This window comes from Erigeron canadensis, chromosome 3 (genome assembly GCF_010389155.1).
Source record: "Erigeron canadensis isolate Cc75 chromosome 3, C_canadensis_v1, whole genome shotgun sequence".
In the NCBI taxonomy this organism is placed as follows: Eukaryota; Viridiplantae; Streptophyta; class Magnoliopsida; order Asterales; family Asteraceae; genus Erigeron; species Erigeron canadensis.
The window spans coordinates 33,967,264-33,994,949 of NC_057763.1; the positions used below are offsets into that span (position 1 = coordinate 33,967,264).

General features: G+C 30.8%; 2 protein-coding genes across 3 annotated transcripts; one reads left to right on the forward strand and one right to left on the reverse strand.

The window, feature by feature from the left end:
• Positions 1–14,776: 14,776 nt before the first annotated feature.
• LOC122592521 (ruvB-like protein 1) lies at positions 14,777–20,071 on the reverse strand. Its single transcript, XM_043764771.1, has 12 exons — positions 19,868–20,071; positions 19,247–19,435; positions 18,963–19,094; positions 17,535–17,684; positions 17,275–17,430; positions 17,052–17,186; positions 16,911–16,976; positions 16,726–16,832; positions 15,648–15,747; positions 15,378–15,469; positions 15,226–15,295; positions 14,777–15,144 (listed from the first exon to the last, which is right to left on the reverse strand). The coding sequence occupies exons 1-12, from the start codon at positions 19,946–19,948 to the stop codon at positions 15,055–15,057; spliced, it is 1,368 nt and encodes a 455-aa protein (XP_043620706.1). The 5' UTR covers positions 19,949–20,071; the 3' UTR covers positions 14,777–15,054.
• Positions 20,072–22,519: 2,448 nt separating this feature from the next.
• Positions 22,520–23,895, forward strand: LOC122593410. Of its 2 annotated transcripts, XM_043765820.1 has the most exons (3): positions 22,520–22,797; positions 22,912–23,067; positions 23,681–23,895. In XM_043765820.1, exons 1-3 carry the CDS (start codon positions 22,605–22,607, stop codon positions 23,740–23,742), a joined length of 411 nt encoding a protein of 136 aa, XP_043621755.1. In that variant the 5' UTR covers positions 22,520–22,604; the 3' UTR covers positions 23,743–23,895. The 2 variants fall into 2 exon arrangements, with proteins under 2 accessions (XP_043621755.1, XP_043621754.1); XM_043765819.1 differs by having other exon boundaries at positions 22,520–23,067; positions 23,681–23,790.
• Positions 23,896–27,686: the final 3,791 nt, after the last annotated feature.

The window sequence follows — 27,686 nt, forward strand, 5'->3', positions numbered from 1 at the left end:
AATAATGCTAAGTTAATTTGAAGAAGAGGAGGTTCAATTCAAATCTTGGTAATCCCCAATATATATGACTACACAATGATATTACATTTTTTTTTCCTTTTTCTTAATTAAAGACAATGATCTTTGAATTCTATTTATTCATGATATGATATGATATGAGAATAGGTCCGTCCTTCCTCGAGATAATATAATCTTGACACAACATGTATCAAACTTGTATTTTATGTTTTTAGTATAAAGTTCAAAGGGAACAAGAGCAATAGTACTATAGCTAGCCTATTGGAAGGATTTTATTTGATTTGAAGAAAAGTGGAACAAGAAAAATGAAAGGCACTAGTAAATAGTATGAGCATATATCAGACATCTAATTCTCATTTTAAATAAATCAATCTCAAAAGAGTTTATGGAATATTAGAAGCCTTAATTCTTTATTAGGAATATAAAAATTGTCACTATATTTTGAGGCTATATAGCGGTTGAACAGAGGAATATTAATAGGTATAGTTATTTAGCGAGTATTCCCATTTTTATTTTTATTTTCATCCTTGTTTATTTTGAACCAAGCACCCCTAAATGTTTATTTAGAGATGTTTAAACATAATATCTTTCATCACTCAAGTTCATGCTTTCATTTTTCTAATTGTGATCCTTATAAAGTAATTTGTGAAAAGAAATGAAAATGGAATTTGTGAAGAAAGGAACCAGTGTAAGCACTGTTAACTATCAAAAGTAAGTTATTTGAAAAGACTTAAGCTTTGAAAAAGTAAAGGATGTAAAGTCTTGAAGCTTTAGGAATTGAATCATATTATCCAAGAAAACAGTAATATTAACAACATGAGTGACTGAATGAATAATGCAGATTCCTCTTTTAGAAAGATATATGTGCTCTGGCAACATAAAATGTGCATACTAGATCACCCATTAAGAGCATCCCAATGGTAAAAAGCTATTAATAGCTTTTTTTTTTTTTTTTTATCACACCATTATTAAAATAATATAATTTTTAAAACCTCTTTCTGTTAGTTTAAAAAAAAAAAAGTCATTCATCCTAATGATAAAAAGCTTTTCAATAGCTTTTTTGTATATAAAAAATCATTTATCAACCTACCATTGTGGATGCCCTAAAAAGTAGATCCAAGACTCAATTAGAAATGTAGTTATGTGGATTCCACAATTTTTCCCCCCTTTTTTGTTTGTTGAATTCTGGTAAGTTCATGTTTACTGCTATTACATACAATTTTTTCATTAGAACGACAATATATAAAATAACAAGGTATAGCACCGTAAACAAAAGTACGAATACAAACATTATATCCAGGATAAACAACAAACAACATTATCCTTTGCACATACAACACGTACGGGAGAATACACCGTATAAGAACATAAGTGGTTTTTGAAGCCACTCATCTCGTGATACGACAATTTTCTTGCATCGATCTACTCGTAACCCAAATGTGAGATTGGCCGGGAAACAATGACGTCAAAAAGAAAATCTGATCCGCTTTTCCCTGTTGAGAAAACCATTTCATTACGATGCTTCCATATGACCCAAACAAAACAAAAGATCATAGCCTCAATGCAAAGTTTAATGTTCAATTTTAAGTGAAGATCATCGTGTTGTTGAAAAACCTCACCCAAAGTTGGTATACATAATATATGGTTGTGCAAAACTTATATATTAGTTGTATGTTACAAAAGTTTCGTTGTGCGTATCAGCTTTTATTCTAAAAACATTCAACACACCATCACAGTTCTTCATATTATGATATATGAAGAGAAATATTTTTCAGTTCTAAGATCAACGTTTACTTAAAAAAAAAAAAAAAACAAAGATTCATAAATATTGTAAATCCAGTCCAAATTAATGTGATGAAAACATTACAAAATCTTAACGTGATCCAAAATGAAAGAACAAAGTCTAATATCATTGTGTATAGTAGAATTACAGTCCGCCAACAGATACAAAAAAAATTATTACTCGTATAACTTTTATGTTCATGAGATAAAACTTATAATAACATTTTTTTCAATATATGTTCAATTTTTTTTTTTTTTTTTTGGAAGGGGTTGTCGGGATGATATCTGGACGGCTGGGAAGCATATGAGGAAAAGAGACATACGTGTTAACGTCACCCGTGTATCTGCATTGACATGTGATTGGTCAGTGACACGTGTGGTCCAATAGGGAATGTTGACATTGACTGGGGTACTCTGACACGTGAGAGTTACATCTGATGTGTTTTCTTGTCGGGCCGGCCCAGGAAGCCCAATAATGGGGTCCAAACACACATCATCCAATATTTTTAGATTTCCTTTTGTCAAGGAGACGTGTAAGAAAATGATACAAACAAAATTTACTCAATTATTTGAATGCTATAATATTGATTTTGTTTAATCCTATTTTTTGTAAAATACAACTCCTAGCTAGCATATGTGGTATTCTTTTTAAATGGCTGCCAATAATTGATAATGCTCATATTATTGTACATTCGTGTTTTCTTAATCGATAAATAAATATATATTTAATATCAGAGTACTAATTTTTGCCTTTTAAAAATATTTAAACGGCTTTTACAATTATAGATGATGAGATGATCATTGATAGATAGAGCCATGCTTAAATGATACATGTCATTGATGGCTACAATCGAAGTGCTTGTATGATTAAAAAACATACATATATCTATATAGCTAAACGATATTTGATGTACTAGTAATTGTCCTAATGATTTGACATATAGCTAAAAGTTGTTTGATGTAATAGTTAAAATCCTAATAATTTTGAGTAAACATGAAAAATATATTGTAGATCTATTATGACATCAAAAAATGAAAATTACTTTTTTTTTTTTTTGTAAGAATGTATTTGAGAATATATATATATATATGGAAAAGGTTCATGTGAGAAACATTTAAAATAAAATAACCATGAAAACGTTTGAATTATAACTTGATATTCATATTTAATAATATATGTGAACAAATTTGTTCATATATAAATGAATAAAGTTATATTTCTAAATAAGATGGTTTTTTTTTATTTTTAAATATGTACTTACATATAAAACATTTGTCTATTGTCTTAAATTTAAAGTTTTAAGAACATGAAATTTATTAGAAGGTACTTCACATTACAATTATTTACATTCATTAACATCCAATAAATACTAAATTAATGGATTTGTCTAAAGTAAAATCACACTATTTCTGTAAATAATCAAATTAAAAATCAGGAGTCTCTCTTATACCACCAACACTAACCACGATCCGTTACAGTCGTGCAACTTTGCACATACATTGTGTAAAAACTAATTTTTTAAGAAACTATGCCCTCATACATTGTGTGATGGTTCTAATTTTCTGTAAAAACTAATTTTTTAATTAAAAAGTCATGACTTAATTAAAAATATTTAATTTATTAAGTCATCAAAATTGTTTTTTTTTTTAACTTAAAAACCAAAAAAAATTGTATTGATTTAATTCATATAGACATTATTTATCAGGTCAGTCACTTTATTAATTCAGTCACTTGATAGTTAAAAAAAATAAACATGTATATCATATCTATATCTATGAAGTATACCATTTTAATGTATTTCAAGTTAGTGATCAATGATCATAGCAAACTGTAAGGGTTAAGTTGTTATGTAACCATAAATATGAAAGTATAATAAACTATATAGCATAGCAAGTTTTGCATGCGTATTTTTGTTTTAGAAGTTTTAGCATGTAGTTAGAAACTTAGGATGTCATTCATATTCTCCGTCGAGTGAATAATTTGACATGCATATTTTCAATAACATTTACAGTTGTTGATCTTGAATTCGCTAAAAATAGATATAGTAGTTCGAATAAGCAGACAAGCTTTGGCTCATGCAATATGCAAATTCCAGAATTCCAGTCACTTCTATCTAATCTAGCTAGTGATACAAATAATGCTAAATCTAATCTCATATTCTTCCATTTTCAAAGTAGTAATAATTGAGCACAAAAATAATGTCACAAGAGAAATGAGGCTATATTTAATCTCACCGAATCTCCAACATCCATTGACCAAGATTAATATGAAATTATATGTTGAAAGCACCGTTTCTTATTAATAATTTAACTTTTCACATATTATATAAGTCTAATGATGTAACTGTTTGTTTTGAATTAAAAATTTAAAAAGCATGTTTTATGCTTTGAAACTCAATTAAATATATCAATCTCTTTCTTGAGCTATCCAATTAAGATAAGTGTAAAGGTCAATAATATCTTTATTGGATTTCATACATCTAAATCAAATATTTTCATAATTTCATCCATATAATATAAACATACAAAACCACATATAGTGATGAATGTTATTGAAATACTTTTTTTTCATTTGATCAAGATTCATTCCCCTATTGAAATGGGAAATGATTAATCATTCTAACCAAATAGCCTAATAATCTTTTTAATCATTAAATAATGACACATGAAAAAATCAGGAGGCAAAATTAGGAGAGAGAATTAGTGGATACCACATGTCACCTTCTTAATATATTAGGAGGATTATTAGGCTATTTGGTTAGGAGGATTTATATTTTTTTATGATTATTATTATTAATAAACAAATTTTGTTTGAAATGGACTCCCCCAAAAGCTGCGATAATGTCATAAGTAGGTGGGGAACATATTTATTAATACAGGAACAAAATTTAAAAGGATGATAGTAATAAAATATAAATTGTGCCGTAACCATTAGTTTATGCAAGAAAATTTTGTCAATAAGTTGACTGGCTTTGTGTACTTATACTAACAGACAATAAAACTACATTATTCCACTAAATGTTTAAAAATATTAACTTCTTATATGATTCAATAATTAATTGATTTAATTTCCCTATCAGAATAACAAAAACGTATCCATGTTGTTTTTTTTTTCCATTTCTTTTTTAATTTCAAGAGTCATAGACTTTTGTTCATGTTTGTTTTTACAATTATAGAACCCTATGAAAGCTGATCGCACACTAATTCGAAGTTTGGACCATTATCAAACCAATAGGTAAAGCCCATGCATTAGCAAGTTATCTTTTTGTGAATGGTCACTTGTGCATGATAAAGCCCAAACTATACATACATAATAATTTTCATTTTAACAATTTTTAGAAACTAATCAACATAATCTCAATACCTACCAATATGGTATACGTAAACAAACAAACAAGAGAAATAAAATACATGTATATCATATGTTAAATTGTTAGTTCAATAAACAAGCATATCTTTAGTTTAATGGTTTAAGTTTACGTATCATGATAACTTATAATACATATAAGCCAAAACCAATATTATTGTCACATAGTTACACGGTAATCTTGGTTACCATCAATGTCAAAGATTATGGTTCAAGCATCTTTTTTTCTTCATTTATTTATTTATATTTTTTGTCACTCTAAGCAGTCTTATGTTATTTCATTAATCCGAGGGTTAAACACTTGTTCAAACTTATGTTGTACCTAAGAATGCTCAAACATACAAGATCAATGTTTTCAAACTGGATGGGAGTCGATTTACAATTCAATTGGTTTGACCAATCTGATTGGTTAGGGAAACCATAACTTTCTTAGTTTTAAATAGCGTTAGAACCAGATGATATACGAGTATATAATAAAGAGTTGCTTTGACCATATGCAAAGACTATTTTTGGGGAGATATAAGCGCACTTTGCCTGAATAATAGGTCTCAGTTTCAACTCCTTGTATCCAAATCTATTTCTAAGTATTATTTTAAGTGATATATAAAAGTTATTACTTATTAGGAAGGAAAATGATTAATCAACCTAATTGGCGTGCCTAAGGATATGATTAAAACCTTAAGAATTTGACATGTGGATAACATTAATTCTCTTTCCTAATCTTGCCTCCTGATTTTTCCAAATGTCACCATCTTACAATTAGGCACATCTTTAAGTACACTAATTAGGTTGATTTATCATTATCCAGGAGGAAACTTTACAGAATATATCACTTCGAAAATTATAATACCAACCACTTGTTGGTTAGATGGTAAGCTTTTAGTCCCTTAGAACAAGACGTCCCGAGTTTATCCTCCATCCGATACTAATCTTTACAATAACCATGTACAAGAGCATTGAATGGAAGACTAATTTAGGCATTGTACGGAAAGTTACTCAACAACTCTCTTGCACATCAGTTTGTTCTTGATTCAGACAATCGGTTGCCTTTGTCATCCTTCAATCCGAGTTTTGAGATGCTATATATACAATATCACAATGTATGCGACAACAGTGGCATACAAATACAAGAAAAACCGTTACAATTAAATTAAAAACGTTCAGACAATGAGGACATGAAAGACCTCCATTTCTGTGCCGATGACTGGATGTATTGAATGTTAAACAAAAATTTCAATCTTGAAGAATGAAAAACAGAGAAATCGGAATTCCAAATAGAAACTACTTGTTCCAACAGAAAGTTATGATTGAGAGAGGAGTATTTGTAAGTGGGGAAGCCGTCACAATCAAGTATCTGGCTATATAGTCTGTAAAGAAGTTGTCCGAACATAGAGAATCTACGTATAAATATAATACGTTGATAGGCCCAAAAGTGTCAACTGGGTGAGAACTCCAAAAAATCATCACCAAAAGACTTAACCACATTATAAACAGGGTTAATCAACAAGATGATTTCGCCTTCAACCCAAATGTCTATAATTTTGAAGAAATAGATACAAGATTTGGCACTCGAAAGCATACCGTATTTCCTCAAGGCCTTAAGAATTTACGGGTTTACAAGGCAAACCACAAAGTTAGAGAATTTGAGGTTCTTACTTCAAAAGGCAGTGGTCTTAGAAACCTTCTACATTCACCATTCCAAAAGCTGGCAAGATAACCCGGCGAGCAACAAAGATCGGGTAACTAAAGTTGTAAAAATCTAAACCACAGCGTAGAAAATGCTATTCAGATTGCATGATGTCATCTCCAAGTCATAATTAGGTAAAAATATGGAAAGTTCAACATTACTAATGATGTTTCTAATAATAACTAGTTAATTACAATATGGGACATTGCGATTGTTATGTCAAAGAAAAAGGTCATCACTCATCAGATTAGTTTGTTTTTGGGATAATGAATGGAAAAATAAAACACTATGACAAATTTTACTGCATGAATAATAGCAAAGGTTCAATAGATATAACTTTTAAGAAAGGTGTATATTCACCTCTGTGTTTTCAAGATGTTGAGGAAGATAAGAGGATAGGCTGCTGTTCCTAAAAGAGAGAAAATTCAGCAATTGTTGAGTAGACCAGCAATAGGATAAAACCTTTGACCATAAAAATATCAAATTATCAAATACAAATTATGAATCTTACACAGATGATAGCATAACTAGTCTCAAACACATGATTATATTTTAAGATGACAACATGAAAATTAGAAATACAGGGTATTAAAGAATGCCAAATCAGGTTACTGTATACATCTGATAGATGATTTTGGCATAACTAATAACTACATAAACTGACCCGATTATGTACATGGTTCTGACTACCGTCTACCTCTTCTTAGAACATCCATGTCATGAACTTTTTGCTTTGAGCAGACATTCAAATCAAATATTCCTATTTTGATTAAAAATGATGGAACATTAGAATATTCAAGAGCTACTCCTCAGGATGAGTTCAAATACAAAAAAGCAATTAAACAAGTGAATGCTAGGTCATTTTTAGAGAGATTTTAATATTAGTATAGAAAAACCAACCAAAACATTTCCATCAACACCAATACATGCAAACTGAAAATTCCAACTTTACCCCTAAGACTAGTCACTTAGGAGGGTCAAAAGAAGTCATTTAACGTCTAGGAATAAGTCACGAGTCACGTAAAAATTCAGAAAAGATTCGGGTTAAACCCTGGAGGTATTCAGCTTTTGAATTTTTTTGATTTGGTCCTTGACAAGTTCTTGAACTGGTTAAGCAATCTACAAACCAGGCTGGGCCTTAACTTCTCCTTAAATTGGAAAGTGGGCCTAAATGGTAACTAAAATGCCAGGTACATTAACGGGACAGGGCTTTTGAGCCCGGCTATGGGATGGGCCCAAACTGTTCATGGACTTCTTATGTCATTGAAGAGAAGATTGTATTCTACCGATGCTAAAACTCTGGCAATTTAGACGACATTGTAATGATTAAATCAACATGGTCTGCTATTAAAGATCTTGAAATAATGAATATAAAAGATTTTGGCATGGATGTTGAAACTAACCTATGCATTGTAGTGCAGGCTAAATACAAGTCACACTATCTACGATTTCCATTGAGGTTGGCAGACAAACATTTCTTGTTTTTATAATCTCCATGGTAGCTCAACCCTGACAAGATGATAATACAACGTATGGTACAACTCGTTTAATACTTTGTGTGATAAAAACACTTCGCATACTAGCAACAGCAAAGTGGAAGGCTGAAACTTCTATAAGGAAAGTTATAACTACGATATACGCGTATTGATAGTATTGATACCTACTTTCTTAATGTTTGATGTTAGGCATCTCACTAAATGTTTCACACATTGATAAATCAGATAGCTGTGATACTTGTGGCCTTTTAGCAAAAGTCAGATCAGTTGGACCTAAAAGTATGAAACGTCAAACAGATGTTGGAATCTTCAAGTTAAAAAAAACATAAACAGAGAAAGCAAAGTTCTTAAACTTGTTTGGGGAACTATAAGTTCTATCGAAAAATCATAGAAGAACAGAAAGTAAAATAAACTTCAATAAGTAACTCACCTTACCGAAATGTATCAAATCTTTTAAAGATTTTATCAATAGTGGTAGATTCACGTTCTTTTTGCATCTTTTGACTGCATTTAAAAACAAGAAGGCTGTGTAAGAAAAATAGAATGGCATACTTCACAAGCTTCACTTTGGTAAGTAAACAGCAGTATTTTTCCTTCGAAAGCATAAGAATTAACATGGGGCCAGTTTTCAACCGTAAGCAAATGTTTACCATTGACCAAATTTGACTTCTATGGTTTACATTACAGTTTATCAGTGTTTAACCTTAATCAAATGTAGTTTCAGAAACTTGGGAGAAACTGTCTCTATTAACCCAACTTTGTCATAAGATTATTAAGATAAGAAATCATAAACCATCTGTATCGGTGCAATCATCAATAGGAGGTGAACAATTAAATGACATGTACTCGCTTGATGACACGTAATATTTTCCCCGGGGCATTATAGGGTTTCTACATCCATGATCACCGCTTAAACCAGCTCACCCTTCTCAAATTCTCATTCTAAACAAGGCACAGTCAATAGCCTCTAATCCTCTCCGTTCTCTCGCTCCATCTCAACGAAACTATTTTCCTTATTCGGCTTGATTTCCTAGATCTCAAGGTATACTTTCCATCATGAGATTTTTGATTTAAATACTTCATAATCTTGTCTAATTTAGTGAATTTGCTGGATTAAGATTTTTTCTATTTTAACTCATGTTCATTATATTTTATTGAATCTAATGTGGTTTTTATTATCAAGCAAATGCGGATGCAATCATCTTTTTTATTACGTTTGGAGTAATCACCAAACCGGAGAGGACAATTAGCGGCAGAAAAGCCAAATTATCTTGTATGTCAAGGATGACTAAGATAGGAAAAATAGTGGAAATGTACATTAATAATTCAATTGATGAATTGGCTCTTAGCAAAAGCTTTAAAATTGGTTGAGATTGAGTTTTGATTTTAACATATTAGCTTTTCTATTTGGTTCGTATGACTATGGTAACCCAAGTAAGATATTGTGTCCACCACTATTATGGTTGTCTTACTGACTCTTCTTTTTCTTTTCTTTTTTGATTTTTTTTTTTTAATTCTTCATCAAATTAGGCCTATCTTTGAATATAACATTTTGCATCATATCACAATTTATGTAGGATAAGTATTGGGATTCTGGATTCCTGATTTAGAACAACTAGGAATTTTGGTTTTGCAGGTAATAATACAACTTTGAAAGCAGGCTGCTTGTCAATTTGGATTTAAATTTTTCATTTCACATATAGAATCTTAACTATCTACCCACAGTTTCTACTAATTCAACTAAAAAAATGTGCACTGTGTTTCTTTTCAGCATAATATTTTGTTCTCACCGGTGTGTCCTGTTTCCAACTTTCCTCGTGATATGTCTGCAACACTTGTGATCATATGATACTTCTAATAGAATTCACACTTAAGATTTCACATATATAATCATAACTATTTCTCATGGTTTCTACTAACTGGATTTTTTGGCATCTTCACACAACCTTAGAACCTTTGTAGTCAACTAAAAATTGTATCCTATTTTTCTTATTAACATAATATATCTGCATTCAACAATCCTCGAGTAATTTGTTGGTTTTTGCTGGTGTATCTTATCTGCTCATAATATTTTTACAATACTTGTGATCATAACATACTTATTCATGTATGTTATGTCTGTAAAATAACTCTCTGTTCCTTTATTTCCATGAGTTCAAATTTTCCATCACAAATTAGACTTTAAACTTCTGTCAGTTTATTACACTCGTTCATCTTTATTCATATGCTGGAACAAGTCCAAATAAGATCTGTTAATCTGACTAACTATATCTACTGTCTTCAGATCCTGACAAGAAGAATCATAATTCAACAAGAGAATGGCAAGAACTGGTCGACGTTATCTTGGAATAATTGGCAAGAATATCAGTGAAGAAAGCCAACAGGCCCAACATACATATGAAATCGATCATATAAATCAGTTACCGCTGGATGTTATACTCCTCATTTTCAGTTTTTTGCCTTTCAAGTACTGGATACTGATGAGCCTAGTCTCAAAACATTTCAAATACCTATGGACATATGTACCAGAGATAGATTTTGTGATGCCACGAAATCCAATCGAAGAGAGCCTCTTCTGTCCTTGTTGTGGTAGGTTTCATTGTGTTGATGCACCAAAAAGAACAGTTCATTTTGCCGGTCTAGGTATTCCTAGAAAGTGCTATCGTAACTGTGTAGAAACTCCAAGAATTAGATTTACTCAATTTGTGAACAGGGCTATCCGGTTACACTCGGGATTCACAATCAAAGCTTTCCGGCTTTCATTGAACTACTATCACCATTCTTGGAATGTCTCTATGATTGACCAATGGGTGGAGTTTGCATTGACACGAAACATAGAAAAGCTTGACCTGAACTTCGATGGCAACGAAAATTTCAAGTACTATAATACCAGAGGTCTCCGAGTACGGTGGAGAAGCCCTATCTCCTTATATGCATTCCCTAGTCAGCCTTTTGCACCTAAGGTGCTGACCACCATGACGCTACATTTCTGCCAGTTCAAAACATCTACTCTTGGAACTTTTGAATCTCTAAAGTACTTGTACTTGATTAATGTCGACTTGTTTGACAACACGATTACAAAAATGCTCTCCAAATTCCCAGTGATAGAAAACTTATTACTTGAAAAGTGTACATTTGGAGAGTGGTTTTTTGTGAGCGAGGAAGAACTGAAAATCAAATATTTGTGTATAATGAACTGTATGACAAGCACAGAGTTGATATTCCCAGTGGTTATTACAGCCCCAAGCTTGATGGACTTCAGTTTTGAAGGAGTTTACCTGATGGACTTCTCCATAAGAAAGGCTACCAAGTTATTGTTTGTACAAATTGACATCAACTTCAGCTTCCCGTTTGCAGAGGAGTCTCAAGGAATCTTTTTGTCATCGCTCCTTAATTGTCTGGATCATTGTCCGAATTTAGTGCTAGTCAGCTGGTGCATTCAGGTAAGTTACTATCTCGATACATAAAAATATAGGTGGCAAGATCAGCAGGTCAGGCAGTTGGGTTGTAGGTCAAAATCCAGGTAACAATTTTGACAGGTCAAACAAGTTTGTCGAGTTAAACAGCCAATACTTCTTGTCCAGTACTTACGAATACTTGGAGCAACTATAAAACCTTTTGACCTGTTTCGCTTGAATCAAACTGATCTGTATTACATTAATAATCTAAGGTCACCTCTTATATTGATAACTAACTGTAATCTTAACTTTCTCATTATACTCAGGTTCTATCTACATGGCAACCTAGCCCTTGGGAGTACTTGCTTCACCTTCGGAGCATCACAAACTTAATGTTAGATGTTTATGTCATCAAGAACGAATTCCCGGGAATATATTGCCTATTAAGAAGTTGCACAAATCTGGAAGCACTAACTATGAACATTCAAATGGTTGATGAGGCCAAAAGTCTCATTTGGGTGAGAACTTAACTATAATACTTTCTTTTCAAAAATCAACAACCTGGTGCTAAGATTGTATGACTATTTGAAATTGTTTAATCAACAGGCGGGTTTCAACACAGACATATTCAACTTTGAAGAAAACCAATACTGGGAAGTGCAAGATTTGCCAGTCGAATGTTTGCGGTACTCTCTTAAGAAGATAACCATTTACGGGTTTACTGGGCGGGCAACTGAGGTCGAGATCTTGAAGTTCTTACTTAAAAAGGCAATGATCTTGGAAACCTTATACATTCATAATTCCGGAAACGACCAAGATAGCTTAGTGAGCAATGAAGATTGGGTATCTCACGTTGTGGACATCTACAAAAATCACATAGGAAAAGCTGTCCCAATTGCATCGGGTAGTCTCCAAGTTATAATCGAGTAGCAAAATGGATACTTATAGCTGCTTGGACTAGTATCTTCAAATAATGTTTTGTTAAACTATGTGACATCTGAATTGATATCTTTCTTAAGGTCTTATGTTCATGAACTTATAATCAATATGGTATTAGAAATCTTAAAGGCATGAATGTGTTGAATATTAATCCTTATAAGATACTTGTAGGATAAAAGCACAAACTCGCCTGTATGTTGTGCTTTTAGGAGTTGAGTAAACAAGCATAGTAGAGGAGGCAAACTACATAAAAAAGCACAAAACTTTTTCAAACTACTCATTTGGATGGCTTCCGGTATTTCATCGTTTGTTAAGTTATTTTTAAAAAATAGTGGTTTCGGTGATATTAGCAACTATGAACTATGGCAGGCTAACAGTGGTAACCAGATGAACACCTCAAGAGGTCAAAAGTCCCATTTTTGGGTACAGAAACAAGTTGAGTATCTAAAATCAAAGCAAAAGAAAATAAACCGTAGAGGGTGTTTGGTAATGCTCCTTTTAAATTGCTTATTTGCTTAAAAGATAAGCGATAGCCTAGTGGCGGCGGCGGGTACATGTGAGCATAAAAGGCTCGCGACCTCGTGTACTTTTAACTAGCGTGTTAAGTGATTTACATTCGACCTATCAGTGGGGATCGACAATTGATCAGTTATCCAATATTACGTATTTTAAAATGCTTATTCGATAAACATTTTCAAGTAACGTTTATTATTTGATGTAAAGTTAATGAACATAATCAGATAAGCACTTAAATATGCAATCACAAAAAGAACTCTTAAAAAGTTGAATGCTTTTTATTTAGGCCTATTATGAAACTCTTGAAAATACGAGAGTCAAATTATTTAGCATAAATTGTGAATAACTACAAGCATTCAGCAAAAGCTTAATGAAACCCCAGTTAAATTTCTAATAATTACAGCCAAGAAAACAGTAAAATCAAGAAAACCAAGATTCTTGATTATGTAAATAATAAGATAAAAGTAAATTCTTGAAGGTGGAAGATAAAAAACGGACCTTTGAATGAGGGAGTTTCATATTCTGTATGTATCTTCTTCTTGTGACTGTGTTTGGGGGAGCACAGGATGCAATCATCGAAGGCTGGGATTTGATCATTATCAATTTCCATCCCTCGACTATAGACAAGTCACTAAATAGGAATTATGTACATTGAAAGTTTGGAACGGATAAGGTTTATATATATATATATATATTTTTAACTATAAAACTATTCCATTTTTAATCTTAAATTATACAAATATTTCAGATAAAACTCATACACTAAAAACACCTAATAATTCACTTCTACAAGTTTTTTTAAGTATGTTTGTAACCGTTTACGAACCCGATTTGGTGATTTTTAAAGTTAAATAATATCAAAAATGTATAACCACTTATATCAACTTAGTGGTGGTTCGATATTCAATTTTCAAATATGTAATACGAGTATGTGTAATAGACTATTCGTGTCACTATTTATTTCGGGGGAGACGATTTCCTCAAGTTACTCCGATATGACTAATCATGTTAGGGTAATTTTGACTGTTAGATGAAAATCAAGAGCAAAGATTTAAAAATATCTTTAAAACTTGACCCTTAATTTTTTTATTCAATGGTCAAAATTTTCTCAATTCGAGGAAATAACTTATGTGTTCTCGAGTTTATATGTAAAAGAAGAGGAAAGAAGAGAAAATGGATGAATGGAAGATAAGGAGTGGAGTTTCCTTCCTTCCAAATCATCCCAAAAGTGAGAGGAAAATATCTTTAACAAATTCTATAGAATTCTCCTTCCAAATCTTTTCCTTTCTTTTCTCTTCTTCCCTTAAATAAAACTCAAGAACCCAAATATTTTTAAAATCCTTTACAATCTTTTCCTTTCCTTTTAAAACAAAACTCAACAACATACCCTCAGGGAATCTCCTTCCTTATTTCAGACTTTCTTTACCATTAGACATACTAAATTACTAATACACTGACACCAATAACATACCATTTATTTCAGGTTTCGGCAATTGATATCATGTGAATAATTATCGAGTCTATCAGACAAGCAAAACTACATGTAATGAAACCGAAAACCTTTGAAATGGGATTCACAAAAAACCCGGTCTGGTTCACTTGGTTATATTAAACATAAAAAGAACCAAAGCAACTCGTCTTTTTCATTCTGCTAGATCAACTAAGAAATAGTATTTGAATTCTTCTACACCCTACCATGGTCGATTGAACTCATATAACAAAACATTTGCTCAAATCGAACCTAATAACAATTTCCAAGCATCTAAATAAATCCAGGATTGGATTATCTGCAAGGGGCGTTTTGAACACTTGAAATACATCAGAAAACAAGCTCAATACAATTCCAAGCTCTCAAGAGATGTATCTATCTTGTTGCTCTTGTAGAAGTTTGGCCGAGGACTTTGCATTCAGATAAAGACTTCTTACTTCCTCGAGATCCGCCTGTATTAATACACTTGCATAAAATAAATATAGTATTTGTTTTGAGATATACTACACCATAACAACTAAAAGAAGAAGTACCTTGCAAATAGCATCGCGGCCATTCATTTTTGCCACAATGCTGCAAGGCGTTAGTAATTGTACAGCATGCCTGCAAAAAATGAGAGGTTGTTAATAATAACACTTGGGGACTTTCTGGAGGTAAAATATCCATATTACAAGGATAATCAAACCTCAAGGATGCTTGTTGACCGATCTCACCGAGGTAAGCCAAACTTTCTTCATCGATAGTTAGTTCCTCAACGTGTGCCCTAATAGCCAATATCTGAGAAGGACATCAACTAACACAGTTAAAAAACCAAACATATTCTACTCTTAAAGTTGAAAAGTCAAAAAACAAATTGAACATCTTAGTAAATCGTTAATAATTAATACAAGTAAAACTGTATAAATATTACTATATAAATACTTAATACCAGTTGGTTTGAAATATTTCTTTATACCTGAATCATCTCAGCCGGGCCATATGTTTCTGTTCGTATAATAGCGAGCCTGTCTAGCAGATCCAAAGGTATGCCATGTGGACTCGCTATATCGGTTCCTCTGCAGACCAAGTTTCGAGTCAGTTATTACAACTTAAACCACAGACATGTATATCAACAGAAATGATAAATATATATCAGATCCTTTTACTATTGAAACATAAAACTACTCAAACTTCATCAAATAGAACTTCAGTAGAATTATGACATACTGTCCTGTCCCACAAAGATTCCAAAGTTCAACTGGAAATATAGTTTGATGGGAGAGTTTGACCATTAATCTATTGGTCAAATGCCACAAATCTCTTACCTCTGATGTCATGAAGCTGCGGTATCGAAAAATAAAGCTATCCACGTTGGATCTATGTAGGCAATGATGAGATAACCGTATTTTTCATATGTAGGCAAGAATGCCACGGTCTGTCTGGGCCTGGATACAGTGTTTGTATCTTTTATATGTATATTGTGTTTCCAAGATGATTAGCTCACTAGTTATTTAGGTCTGCAGGCTCTGTTTTCTATCTCTACACACTAATGCACTATCTAAATTTTGGAAGAATATATATTGAATCAATAATTGTTCTGTGAAACACTTTAGCTTATATTCTGTGTCTTGCTCACAATTTAATCTCCCCACAAATATTTTCCGCTTCAAAGTCACATGGTTGTCTACTATTCTCCCTAGATTCATATTTTTCAATCAAACAGCATACTCAATTCATGTTTTATGCTTCAAATAGTTGTCTCTGGTTCCTTTCTTTGCCCTAATTCCCCTTTTTAACTTGTTATTCAAACGTTCTTAAAAGTACAGAACTATGATATTAAATTCTGGCAGGCCAAAACATGATTGATATTTATAAAAATATTTCAACAGGTGCATATTGATAAGAAAATTGAATGTTTTGATTCATATTTGTAATATTTGTTAATGATAATTGTGTTTGAGTGGTACATACATGTAATTAGTTGTATGAATGTTAACACTGTTAACTATGTAACGATCTTCATTATCTAAGCAGAAAGATATATGAAACTTTACCTTACGGTACATATCCCTCTATTGGTTGCAAAGATTACAATTGGAGAAAGCGAGCTTTCTAAAGCACGATTTAGGTATGAAAAACACTCCATATCCAGCATATGTACCTGCAAAACAAGAAGTTTTATACAAAAGGTATAAACCATCCCCACACATAGATATTAAGACCCCACAGTGAAGCTTACCTCATCGATAAATAACACACCGGGGACAAGTTCTGCCACCCCTTCATCAATATAACGATTAACAACCTGTGATTAATTAACTCATTTGTCATGCCTTTCAAACCACCTAATTAAGAAACAGAAATCATAAAGTATGCATACCTTATTAATTTCTTGTCTCAATTTGTCAGTGATTTCAGTTTTTCTAGGCTTCATCATTTGACCCATTAGTGACAATATATCTTGCCCTCCTTGAGGCCGTGCATTTGCAGCATCAAGATCATGAAGCGTAACATCCTGAAAATGAATCCAGAGTGTATATAAATATCATAACAATCACCAATCGAACCATACAGAAAACCTTCCAAGATATGAAAAGACAAACCTGAACTATCTCTTTCGTCTTATGAACCTCTCCTTTTGGAAGTGGAACATACTCTTCAGCCTCGAGATCAAATTCTGTTGCAAATGCATCACTCCTGCCTACCCTTTTAACTGCACCACTATTTGCTTCTATATATATGACATCACCTACAGCTACCTGCAGATTCAAGACAACCAAGAGCTCACTCGTTTTTCACTTCTTGGGTTTGACAATATTTCGTTTACATGAAAAAAGTCTAGCATTGAAAAAGGATAGCATACCTTTTCCTTGATCAAGGCATCATAAATAGTCGGGTCTAGCTTCAACTGCTTTGTTCCTTTAACAGTTTTTAAGCCAATAATAACATGACTTATAGCCTTACCGTATCCACCAGTCATGCTTTCGGTTTCCTCCGGAGATAACTCAGTCACCTAAAACCCCAACATATCAAAGTGTTACAATAATAAACATCTTTTATCTAAAAAAACAATAGTTTTGGGTGATGTCATCAAATATACATTTCATTATATGATCGGACAATAGATTTACAATTGTTTCTGAGTACCTCATAGATAGATGTAATGGCTGATGTAATACAGTATTTTATTTTTCTTTTCTCCCTTAAACATTTTTGTGTTGCTACTGTTTTGAAAGAATGCCAAAACATATTCTAAGAATTTATAATTTATAATCATACCTCTCCCTGTTAAATGAAAAGATCTATCTATACTACATCTACATATCATGTAGTCATTCTTCATCTCCTTATCAATTATTCTTCATGTCTTATATGTAACCAGCTTTCTTAGATTATGAATTCAAAAGTTGTTTCTTCGTCAAAACTTTATGGACTTACCATCTGGACATTGAATTGAAAAGTGATTGATGTCAAAAGAAAAAGTCTTTGACAGATTATTGAACTAGTTACATTTAACTGCCTCATGGTAGTTACCTACCAATACTAATGTAATGCTGCATAGTGTAAATTAGCAAGAATTCAGATCTCGAGCTTGATTTAAAAAAACTTGTGTTTTGCCAATTATTATTTGATGCATACTTTGTATCTGAAAGTATCGTTTCAATCTGTTAAGTATTTTGATTTTGACTCTAAGAAAGTAAGAACTTATATAAAAAAAAATATATGTAATGCCTTGTGAATTTAAATGTTCATATATATGTTTGTAATGTTGGATTACTAAGTACCAACTGATTTCAACTATTTTGGTGGAATGCATAACTGCACAAGTCACGGCCATAAAAAAACACAAATATTGCAAACTCTCCTCCCTACTGGATACATGGATACTTATGGCAAATGGTATTTCTAAATGCCATACTCAACTGGTTTTTATTGATAAACATCATAGTTATAAGATCATAAACATGCCAAGTGAAAGCTTCTATCTTTTGCCATGAATTAATATGCAAAAGCTAAGTATTTGCATAAATGATAACCTCACATAAGTGCAAGTTTCAATTCTTTTTCATTTCAATTTTTATGGTTTATTAAAATAGGATGTAGTTCGTACTTCCTGAAATCCCATAGCATTTTTCAGGAAGCAGTTTGTAAGGTTTACTAATTCTTTAATATCGGTTTTTACACAAATTTCTTATACATCCCCGCGTATCACACGGGTAATGAGCAATTATAACTAGTTACCTACATAAAAAGGTATTGATGTAATCAACTTAAAAGGATAAACACTTACTTCTCCTTCAAAAACATCTTTCTTTTCCTTGATACGCAAACCAATAGCCCTCCTGAAATTCTCCATCAAGACCTCAGTTTTCTTTACTTCAGAAGAGTAGACTTCTGATCCAACCATTGGACAAAACGGGACCTGCAAATAGTTATACAAGAATGTATTTGTCATGCAAATCACAACCAATACAGCAATAGTAATAATAATCACTCTCTCACACTCTTTAAGTTCCAAATATATAAAACTTCATTTCACATATCGAAATGCAATCGTATAATACAACAGCATACCTTAGTACCAAGCTCTTGAGAGATACCAAGGGCGAGGGCAGTTTTGCCGGTACCAGGAGGTCCAGCAAGTAACAGCGCCCGCCCCGCCATCTTTTTCTGGCGAATCAAATCGACTACAAGTCCACCAGCCTCTCTTGCTGACGCTTGACCAACAAATCCAGCAGCTAAAGGTATCGCCTTTCCAGTTGGCTAAACATAATTATCAATACCCACATCATCACAACTTGTGAAATCCATATCCATCACAATTATACACAAAAACAAAAAGTAACACCAAAATAATCACCTAAAATTTTAACAAAAACTAAATTTTTTTTTAATTTTTTTATTTTTAGAGCATATACCAACTTAAAAGTCCATAACTTTTTTGCCTAATACAAAACTTTAAAAGAAAAAAAATCACAAAAACTAGGGAAAAACCCTAAACCCTAAAACTTAGATCCTAATTAGTGGGTTTTAACGAATAATGAAAAAAGTTTTTTGCTAAAAGAGCTATCAAGTATTATACAAAAACCAAAACCCCATAAAGAAAACACTATACTGTGAGGCCCTGGCAGCAAAAAACCTAACCAAATAAAATTTTTTAAAAATAAAATAAAATAAAGGGAAAAGGTGAGAAACCTCAAGACCAAGGCCTTTGATATGAGTGTGGCTGGCAACTCTCTGTTTTTTGGTAGTTGATTGTACTTCTTCTATCTTCATCTTCTTCTTCTTTTTCTTTTTTCTTGGTATGTCTGTGTGTGTTTGTGAGAGTGTGTTGTGTCTTACACGAGTAATTTGCTTGTTGGGTTTGCTTCTGTGGAAAGTGGTTATGGAGTTTGGGCCGAATTTTGGGTCAATATTTAGGGTTTTGCTTGTCTTTTTAGTGGCAAGTGACCTGGACAGATTGCCGGTTGTGATTTTATATTTTAACTAGTAAAATTACCAGAATTTTGTTAACAGCTTACCCTAAACATAATTTTTTTCAAAAAAACAAATTATTTAACATTTGATCTGAATATATATCTTATCAAATATAAATAATCAATAACAATTTTTTTGCTATTATTATGTTGGAATATGTAATAAAATCTTTACGTATATTAGTTTTTGACAAACTATAAGTTTTTGTTTAATTAAAGAAAACCTGATTACAAAAACCGTCATATAAATATATCATATTATTAAGAACGAACTATAACATATACAACTTATAATAGTATATGCTATTTAACATGTGGTTAAAAATGACGCTAATTACAGAAACACACTGGATAACATGGCCAACCGAATAATATTGTAACAATCGTAAGTGAAATAACATCGTATAAAAACATCTATTATTATATAATACATGATATTAAAATAATCAAAAAAAAGGATTTACAAATATGTTATACTATTTAGCACGAATCATAACATATGAACCATAGCAAAATAATAACGTATGAAAGTATTCGCTATTATTCAATATACAGTATTAAAATAATTATAAAGGTTACGTTAATTACATAAACATTACGGCCGCACAATCCTAAACAAACAATGTCATAGTAACTACACTTAAATAAAAACGTATAAAAGTATATATTATTATTTAAAACATGTTATCAAAATAACCACAAAGTTACAAAATATTACAAAGTTGCCATTGTGAACAGTGAATGAAACGACATTTTAAAGCATAAAACGACAACTACTTTTCATCATAATTGAGCTGTAGGTAAATGTTTTAGTTCTTTTTTTTTAATGTTTGAATAATTTTCGAATGTCAAAAAGTTTATTACGTGTCACCTTGATCAAATCCGTGATTAAGAATCCTTTTAGAATAAATTCCCAATTTAAAACGTCAATGAGAAACCCATATCAAAGGATAAATATCTGGAAAGAAAAATTCAGTTAGGTTCATCATAATTTAAAAAATTGAATATTGGAGGTCATTCTTAGTAATTTAGAATAATTTAGTTGCTAATTGTTATGCATCCTTAAGTTAGACATTAAACGTGACTGTTCATTTTCGAGGGAGTGATATATATCTATAAAGTTATCTACAACAAAACAATGCACATATAATAATATACAATTTATAACCGAATGAAGTTGTGTTATTATATATAATTTATAATTGTTGTAGATTTATCACTTATTTTGTCAGAGATCCCTTACCACATAGATCCCTTACCACCTATTGGACCACTTGACTAAAAGTTTGTTCACTATTAGTTGATTTATATGTTTTTTTCTTTACATAAACAACTTCAATAGATTTATCCGTTATAAGTCATTATCTCTTCAAATTTGTAGTCCTTCCATAAACCTCTTGGAGATGCTTTAATTAATTAAGCATATGGAAAGAAATTGTATGGGGACATAGACATGGTACCCCACCCTGTCACGCTAACCATTATTTAATTATGTAAAACAGGGTTTATAATTACCAATAATTAGCAAGTAATCATTTGGTTCTCCAACTTCTGATTTTCTTTACATGACAATAAGTAAGTAGTTCAGTATAAGTACAGTACGTGTTAAAAGTTAAAACCTTGTTATACTATATTTGAACTTGTCCACTCATACATCTTTTTTTTTTCCAAGTTGGTAAATTAGAATGAGAAATCATACATCTTCTTAAAAATTAATTTAAATATCCCCTTCAAACCATATGATGATGACATGAAGATTTATTTAAATCTTTTATCTAGTTTTGTCATTTAATTCTAAAAAAATGATATATTCTCTTAAAATAAACGCACCATTTATTTTATGGTTTGTTTTTAATGTTTTTTTTGAAAGATAAGGATGTCTTCATAAACTAAACGCACCATTTATTATTATTTTTTTTAAGACAAACAAGAAAAACCTATAAAACCTAATGCTTGCCACCAACCACACCAAATCAAACCCAATTTGCCGGCCATAACATTGCTAGTCCAGTGATATAACACTTAATAAAACCGGTCATCATTTTAATATTGAAAACCCCTTAAAACCTTACTGCTTAAACATTGCTTAAACATAGACATAAAAATATACGGGAAAAAGTTTATAAGTGCAATAAGCCTTCAAATGATAATTATACTCTACAATGTACAATTTCTAGACATTTCATCAATAACATCAATTTCTCAAAGTCCTATTAAGCAAATTTCATCCACGAACAAAAAATTTTTGTCTCCTAACCCAAAAATAAAAAACAAAAAATAGAAAAATCTATATCACATGTGACATGCACACCCTAAAAAGGACATATTAGTAAAAACAACACATTAGCCTTTAAAAACCCCCCATGTTCTCATTTCTCCAAACTTCACACCCCAAAAAATAAATAAAAAAAAACCCAAACCCCTTTCATATCCTTTCTCTCAAAACACCACCACCAATGGCATTTTTACGGCACACCATAATAACAATAACAAACCTCATTTTACTATACACCATAATCTTGTCACCATTTCCACAAACACAATCTCAATCTGTGACAGAATCATCAATCCATGATCTTCTCAAAAGCAAAGGCTTACCAGTTGGGTTATTCCCAAAAGAAGTTGAATCATTCACACTCTATGATACAGGTTTGCTTGAAGTGTTTCTTAGAGGACCATGTTTAACAAAATTTGACACTATGGCATTTTATGAAAGTACTGTTAGAGCTAATTTGACATATGGTAGTCTTACTAATGTTGAAGGGCTGTCTCAAGAAGAATTGTTTCTTTGGTTGCCTGTAAAAGACATCATTGTTGATGATCCTAAATCTGGTCTTATTTTGTTTGACATTGGTTTGGCACATAAACAGCTGTCTCTTTCTTTGTTTGAAGATCCTCCTGACTGTAAAACTGAAGAAGGTATAATATATATATATTTATAGATCTTTTTTTTTTTTTTCTTTTAAATCTTGTACTTTTTTTTATATTCCAAATCTCATACATGGTAAGTTTTTTTTCCTAACTTTTATATGAGTCCTATAGGCATTAATTTATTTATAGAAAATTTTATTTTTTCTAGAATTGCTTGAGTGACTATGTCACACATTTTTTTTTTTTTTTGTGAATATTGGTTGATATATTTACCATAGTTATATTAGTGACCATGTCACATTTTTTTTGCATCTTTTAATTAAAATGTATATAGGTAGCAATTTTGCTCCAAATTTATTCAAAAACTCTTTGAATTACCTTTTCCACATAAATTTGCTTTTAAGTTTGTTATTTGACTAGAAAAACAATTTTGAGAGATTATTTCTAGTAAATTATTTTTTATCTTTTATTTTTGTCCGCTTGTTACGGAAATGAAATGTTCCTAGTCTTACTTTTGGTTTTTGGATGAATCTGTTTACTTTATCCGTTAATATCTGATTTTTTTTAAAAAAAAATTTTATATATTATTTTTTGTTTATCTTATTGCGTTAATTTCGTTAATTCAAGTATACGCTAATTTTGAGGTGATATTTGACTGCAGATGTTGTTTTGAATTTGAAGAAAAAATCTAGAAAGGAGATCGGATTTAATGCTCAAATGTAGGAGTTGATTTCGCCAACAAGTTTTAACAAAAACTTATTTTTGATTTCATATTAATTGCCTCAATTAATTTAGTTTTGATTTTCCATAACAAAATATGTTTATTTTAGGTTGGGAGATTGTACCAGTGTAAATTTTGAAATCTTTCTTCTCTAATGAGTTTTTGTTATTCGACTAGTTTAATAATATGTTTAGTTGAATAATATATTTATGCAAATTTTCAATTTCGTTATAGTTGAAAATATGTAGTAGAACAAATAGATCGTTTTTCTTATCTTTTTGATTACATTTTTAAAAATAAGAAAAACTTTATTCATTTATTTACATTCTAAAATATGTATAAAATATATATTTATGAGTGTGAATAAATTTAAGTATAACTTAGCTACTGTTAAGCTCTTTTTTTCCCCACATATACGTGTAATTATAACTCATGCTCAAGTATATATAAATTTTTCATACTTGAAATGTAAAAGTTAATTGTATTACAAAATTTTTCACCAATGCGTAGAAATTAGATTTTACACATTAATGTCCATAATATATTTGATATTTCTTTCTATTTGTTAGTGTAAAAAAAAATCTTCATAATTATAAGCGTTGAAATTGTTAGTATGATTTTTAAAATTTCTTTACATCTATAAACGTGAAATTTAATTAATATATTAGCTAATTAACCTGGATTCAATCCGGACATTTTAATAAAAGTGTTATAAAAATCTATTTTCGTTACTTAAGTTACAACAGTCTAATGGTACTCATAACCTCAAAATAATAGTCTCTATAATTAGTTTACTAACCCGCATAATATACGAATAATTTATAAATATATTATGAGAAAATTATTTAGATGATGAAAATTAAAAGACTATGTATAAGTTATTAGAGTTTTGGAAAGAAAATAAAAACATTTTGTTTAAAAAAATAACATCATAAAATAACAAAAATAAAAAAGAAATAAATTTAAGAAGGAAAATATTTGTGACATCATAAATAAATTAAATAAAAAAGAACTAAGCTTTAAGAAAAATTTTGAAAGTGACAAATAAGCAAGTTTTATTGTTCTTTTATTTAGTACGAGCATAGTATCCGCGCAATGCGGCGGTGGTGATGGGGAAGACGGCCGGTGGTGGCGGTGAGAGTACTTTTTTAGAGATGAAAATAGTTGAAGGGAATAGTTGGTATGTCACATGAGAAGGTGCCTAGCAAGGAAAATTATTTAAAGGTATTTTTGTCTTATCAGTTTCTTAATTAAGTAAAAGGGCTCAGTTTCTTTTATAAGGTATTATAGATATAGATAAAGATGTCCAAGTATGAATAAACTGGTAAAAAAAATTTCACATTAGAAAAAAAAAAGTAATAATATTTTTATATAGTATTGGTCTTTAGTATTAAAAAATAAACACATTTAAAACTCAATCAATTTATATATGTCTCATTAAATGAAATACTATTTTTTTTTTTAAGTTATTAAATATAATACTAGTAATAAAGTGTATATATTTGATTGATTCCAGCAAGAATTTGATTGGAACACAGAGGCTCACGGGTGTCTTTTGAATCATACAAGTGGAACATGTAACTTTTTTTAAGGGTTTATGCACAGGTTTTATGGCTTTATACCTCTTTATACAGCAGTTCAAACTACAATTATTACAAATAAAAATAATAAGGATACTATTTTTCTATTGCCGTATTAACAAATTTGCTTTTTGTGCATAGAGTGAAAACAAAACTTGGAACCTCTGGAAAGCAATGGTAGCATTAAAATAAGTAAAAGAAATTAATAAATTAGTTATTCACTACCTTTTGAAATGATTTGTACAACTTTTCCACATTATATTATATATTTAATAATATTTTGTTATAGACAATTAAAATAGTATGTCATCCTTTTGCTTTAAATAAATGTGATTTTTCCGTTCACATGTTTTAAAATGGTTGCAAGGTTTTATTTCTGTATATAGACATATAGCTTGTATTTTTTATTTTATTTTTTGAACGGCAGATTTATTAGTTTGTATATCTTTACTATCTTATAAAGCATTTTGGGTTTATTTATAGTATGTATTAAGAAATCAGGCATATTTTTCTTTTCTTATAATGCCTCTCTACACACTACAACACAAAACACCATATCTACCCTTATAACAAATTATCACTCCTAAAACGAAATTTCGCTGCACAAACCATATTAAAACGAAATTAAGCATTATGAATTTCTGAGTAAATATAACACTGTATTAAATTTGAATACCAACTGAAACAACTGCACAAACCATTTTACTCAATCAAGTAAAATTTACAATTTCATTTTTGCTTCATCGTTTTACTTACGACTTTCTTTGTTTTACCGTTTTATTTATGACTATTTTATCAAATGGTAATCTTTATAACACCTACATTACTCTTAAATAATTCTCATTTTAAAAGCCAAAAACCTTTACCAAATACGTTACTCTCACATTGACACTAATAGCTTCCTTTTTGTTTATCACTTGTGACTTTTTAGTTTGTATGTTTTTTACATTAATAACTAATGTTTGGCACAAAGATATCAATTTCTTAGTATATCTTCGTATTTATTTACATACCTAATTTGTATGATCACAACTTGAAGATATTTGACCGTAAATGTCAGATTTTTGACAATCGTTTTACCATATACATTAAATAAATATCCAGTAACGTGACACGTATATATAATATATATATAAAAAAAAAAAATAGGAACATATTGAGATTTAAGAAGATACTCCAAATGATCATGAATACAATGCAAAAATGTCTAGAGTGACCACAACATATGTTGCTTTCTAATTATTACTCCGTATTTCTCAACACATGTAGTTTTGCACTTGGGTGTTTTTATATATATAAAAAAAGGGTCAAACATTTTTGAAATATGCGCTCGCAAAATAAAGACTGCATGATAAATCATGGGTATTAGTAGGTTGATCATATGTTTTTCACCTATTTTGGTGTACAAATTACAATGATATCGATTCAAGCTCAAAACTATATAATCTAATCTAATCTAAATCTAAATGATAAATAAGTCACGAGTGATCCAAAAAAGAAAAGAAGAGTCACGAGCTGAGTGATCCATCCGCAAACCATAATACAATCATCGGGCTTAGTTAAGTAGAAATGTATAATTATTCCATGCGCAATAAAAACACATATCACAAGTAGAGAACTAAAAAGCATCAATATATTGCTATAAAAGATACACCAAATCTATTCGATCTAAACATGCAATTGAAATCGGGGTTACACCACTTAGTCGAGACTTTTGCAAGTATATATTTGAAGTGTTGTTGAACCACTAACATCGAACAAGTATATAAATATATATTTGAATAACGTAATAACTCAATTCATATTAAAAACTATCGGGCCAACGTCGGGTTAGCCCACTAGTTGAGACTTTTACACCTTGAGATAGATATCAAAGTTTAAACCTTATCATGGTGTAATTTAATATACATTATCTGGATGGAGATTCCTTCAAGTTGAAAATAACTTGAGGGGTCAAGTTAGAGGAACCGTGACCTTTGGATTATAATTAAGGGTCAAAATTCAAAAATGATAATAGAATCGTGGCCCTTGATTTTAATCCAAAGGTCAATAATTTCCTAACTTGAGTCAAATTAGAGAAGTAACTTGAAAAAATCTTCATCCATATTATCTGACGTAGTTTATAAATAGTGTAAGGTTTGATATTTAAAAAACACTATGTATAGGGTTTAAAACTTAAAATATGAATGCATTTTTAGTTTGTGCCATCATGCTATGCATACGATTAACTTTGAAAACTTTACATGTATGGTAAATGTAACCCGATTCTGATTATCAGGTTAAGCTTTATTTTTTTACATAACAATGTTCTTCTTTTATGAGAAATAGTTTTTCTTCACCCATTTCCAACTTTTTTTTTACGAGCA

Coding starts and splice junctions, on each gene's coding strand:
- LOC122592521 (XM_043764771.1), bottom strand. CDS start 19,948: ATGAAGATAGAAGAAGTACAATCAACTACCAAAAAACAGAGAGTTGCC. Junction 19,436..19,867: donor TCAAAGGCCTTGGTCTTGAG/GTTTCTCACCTT, acceptor AATTATGTTTAG/CCAACTGGAAAGGCGATACC. Junction 16,977..17,051: donor TGAGACAAGAAATTAATAAG/GTATGCATACTT, acceptor AATTAATCACAG/GTTGTTAATCGTTATATTGA.
- LOC122593410 (XM_043765819.1), top strand. CDS start 22,605: ATGGCATTTTTACGGCACACCATAATAACAATAACAAACCTCATTTTA. Junction 23,068..23,680: donor TGACTGTAAAACTGAAGAAG/GTATAATATATA, acceptor ATTTGACTGCAG/ATGTTGTTTTGAATTTGAAG.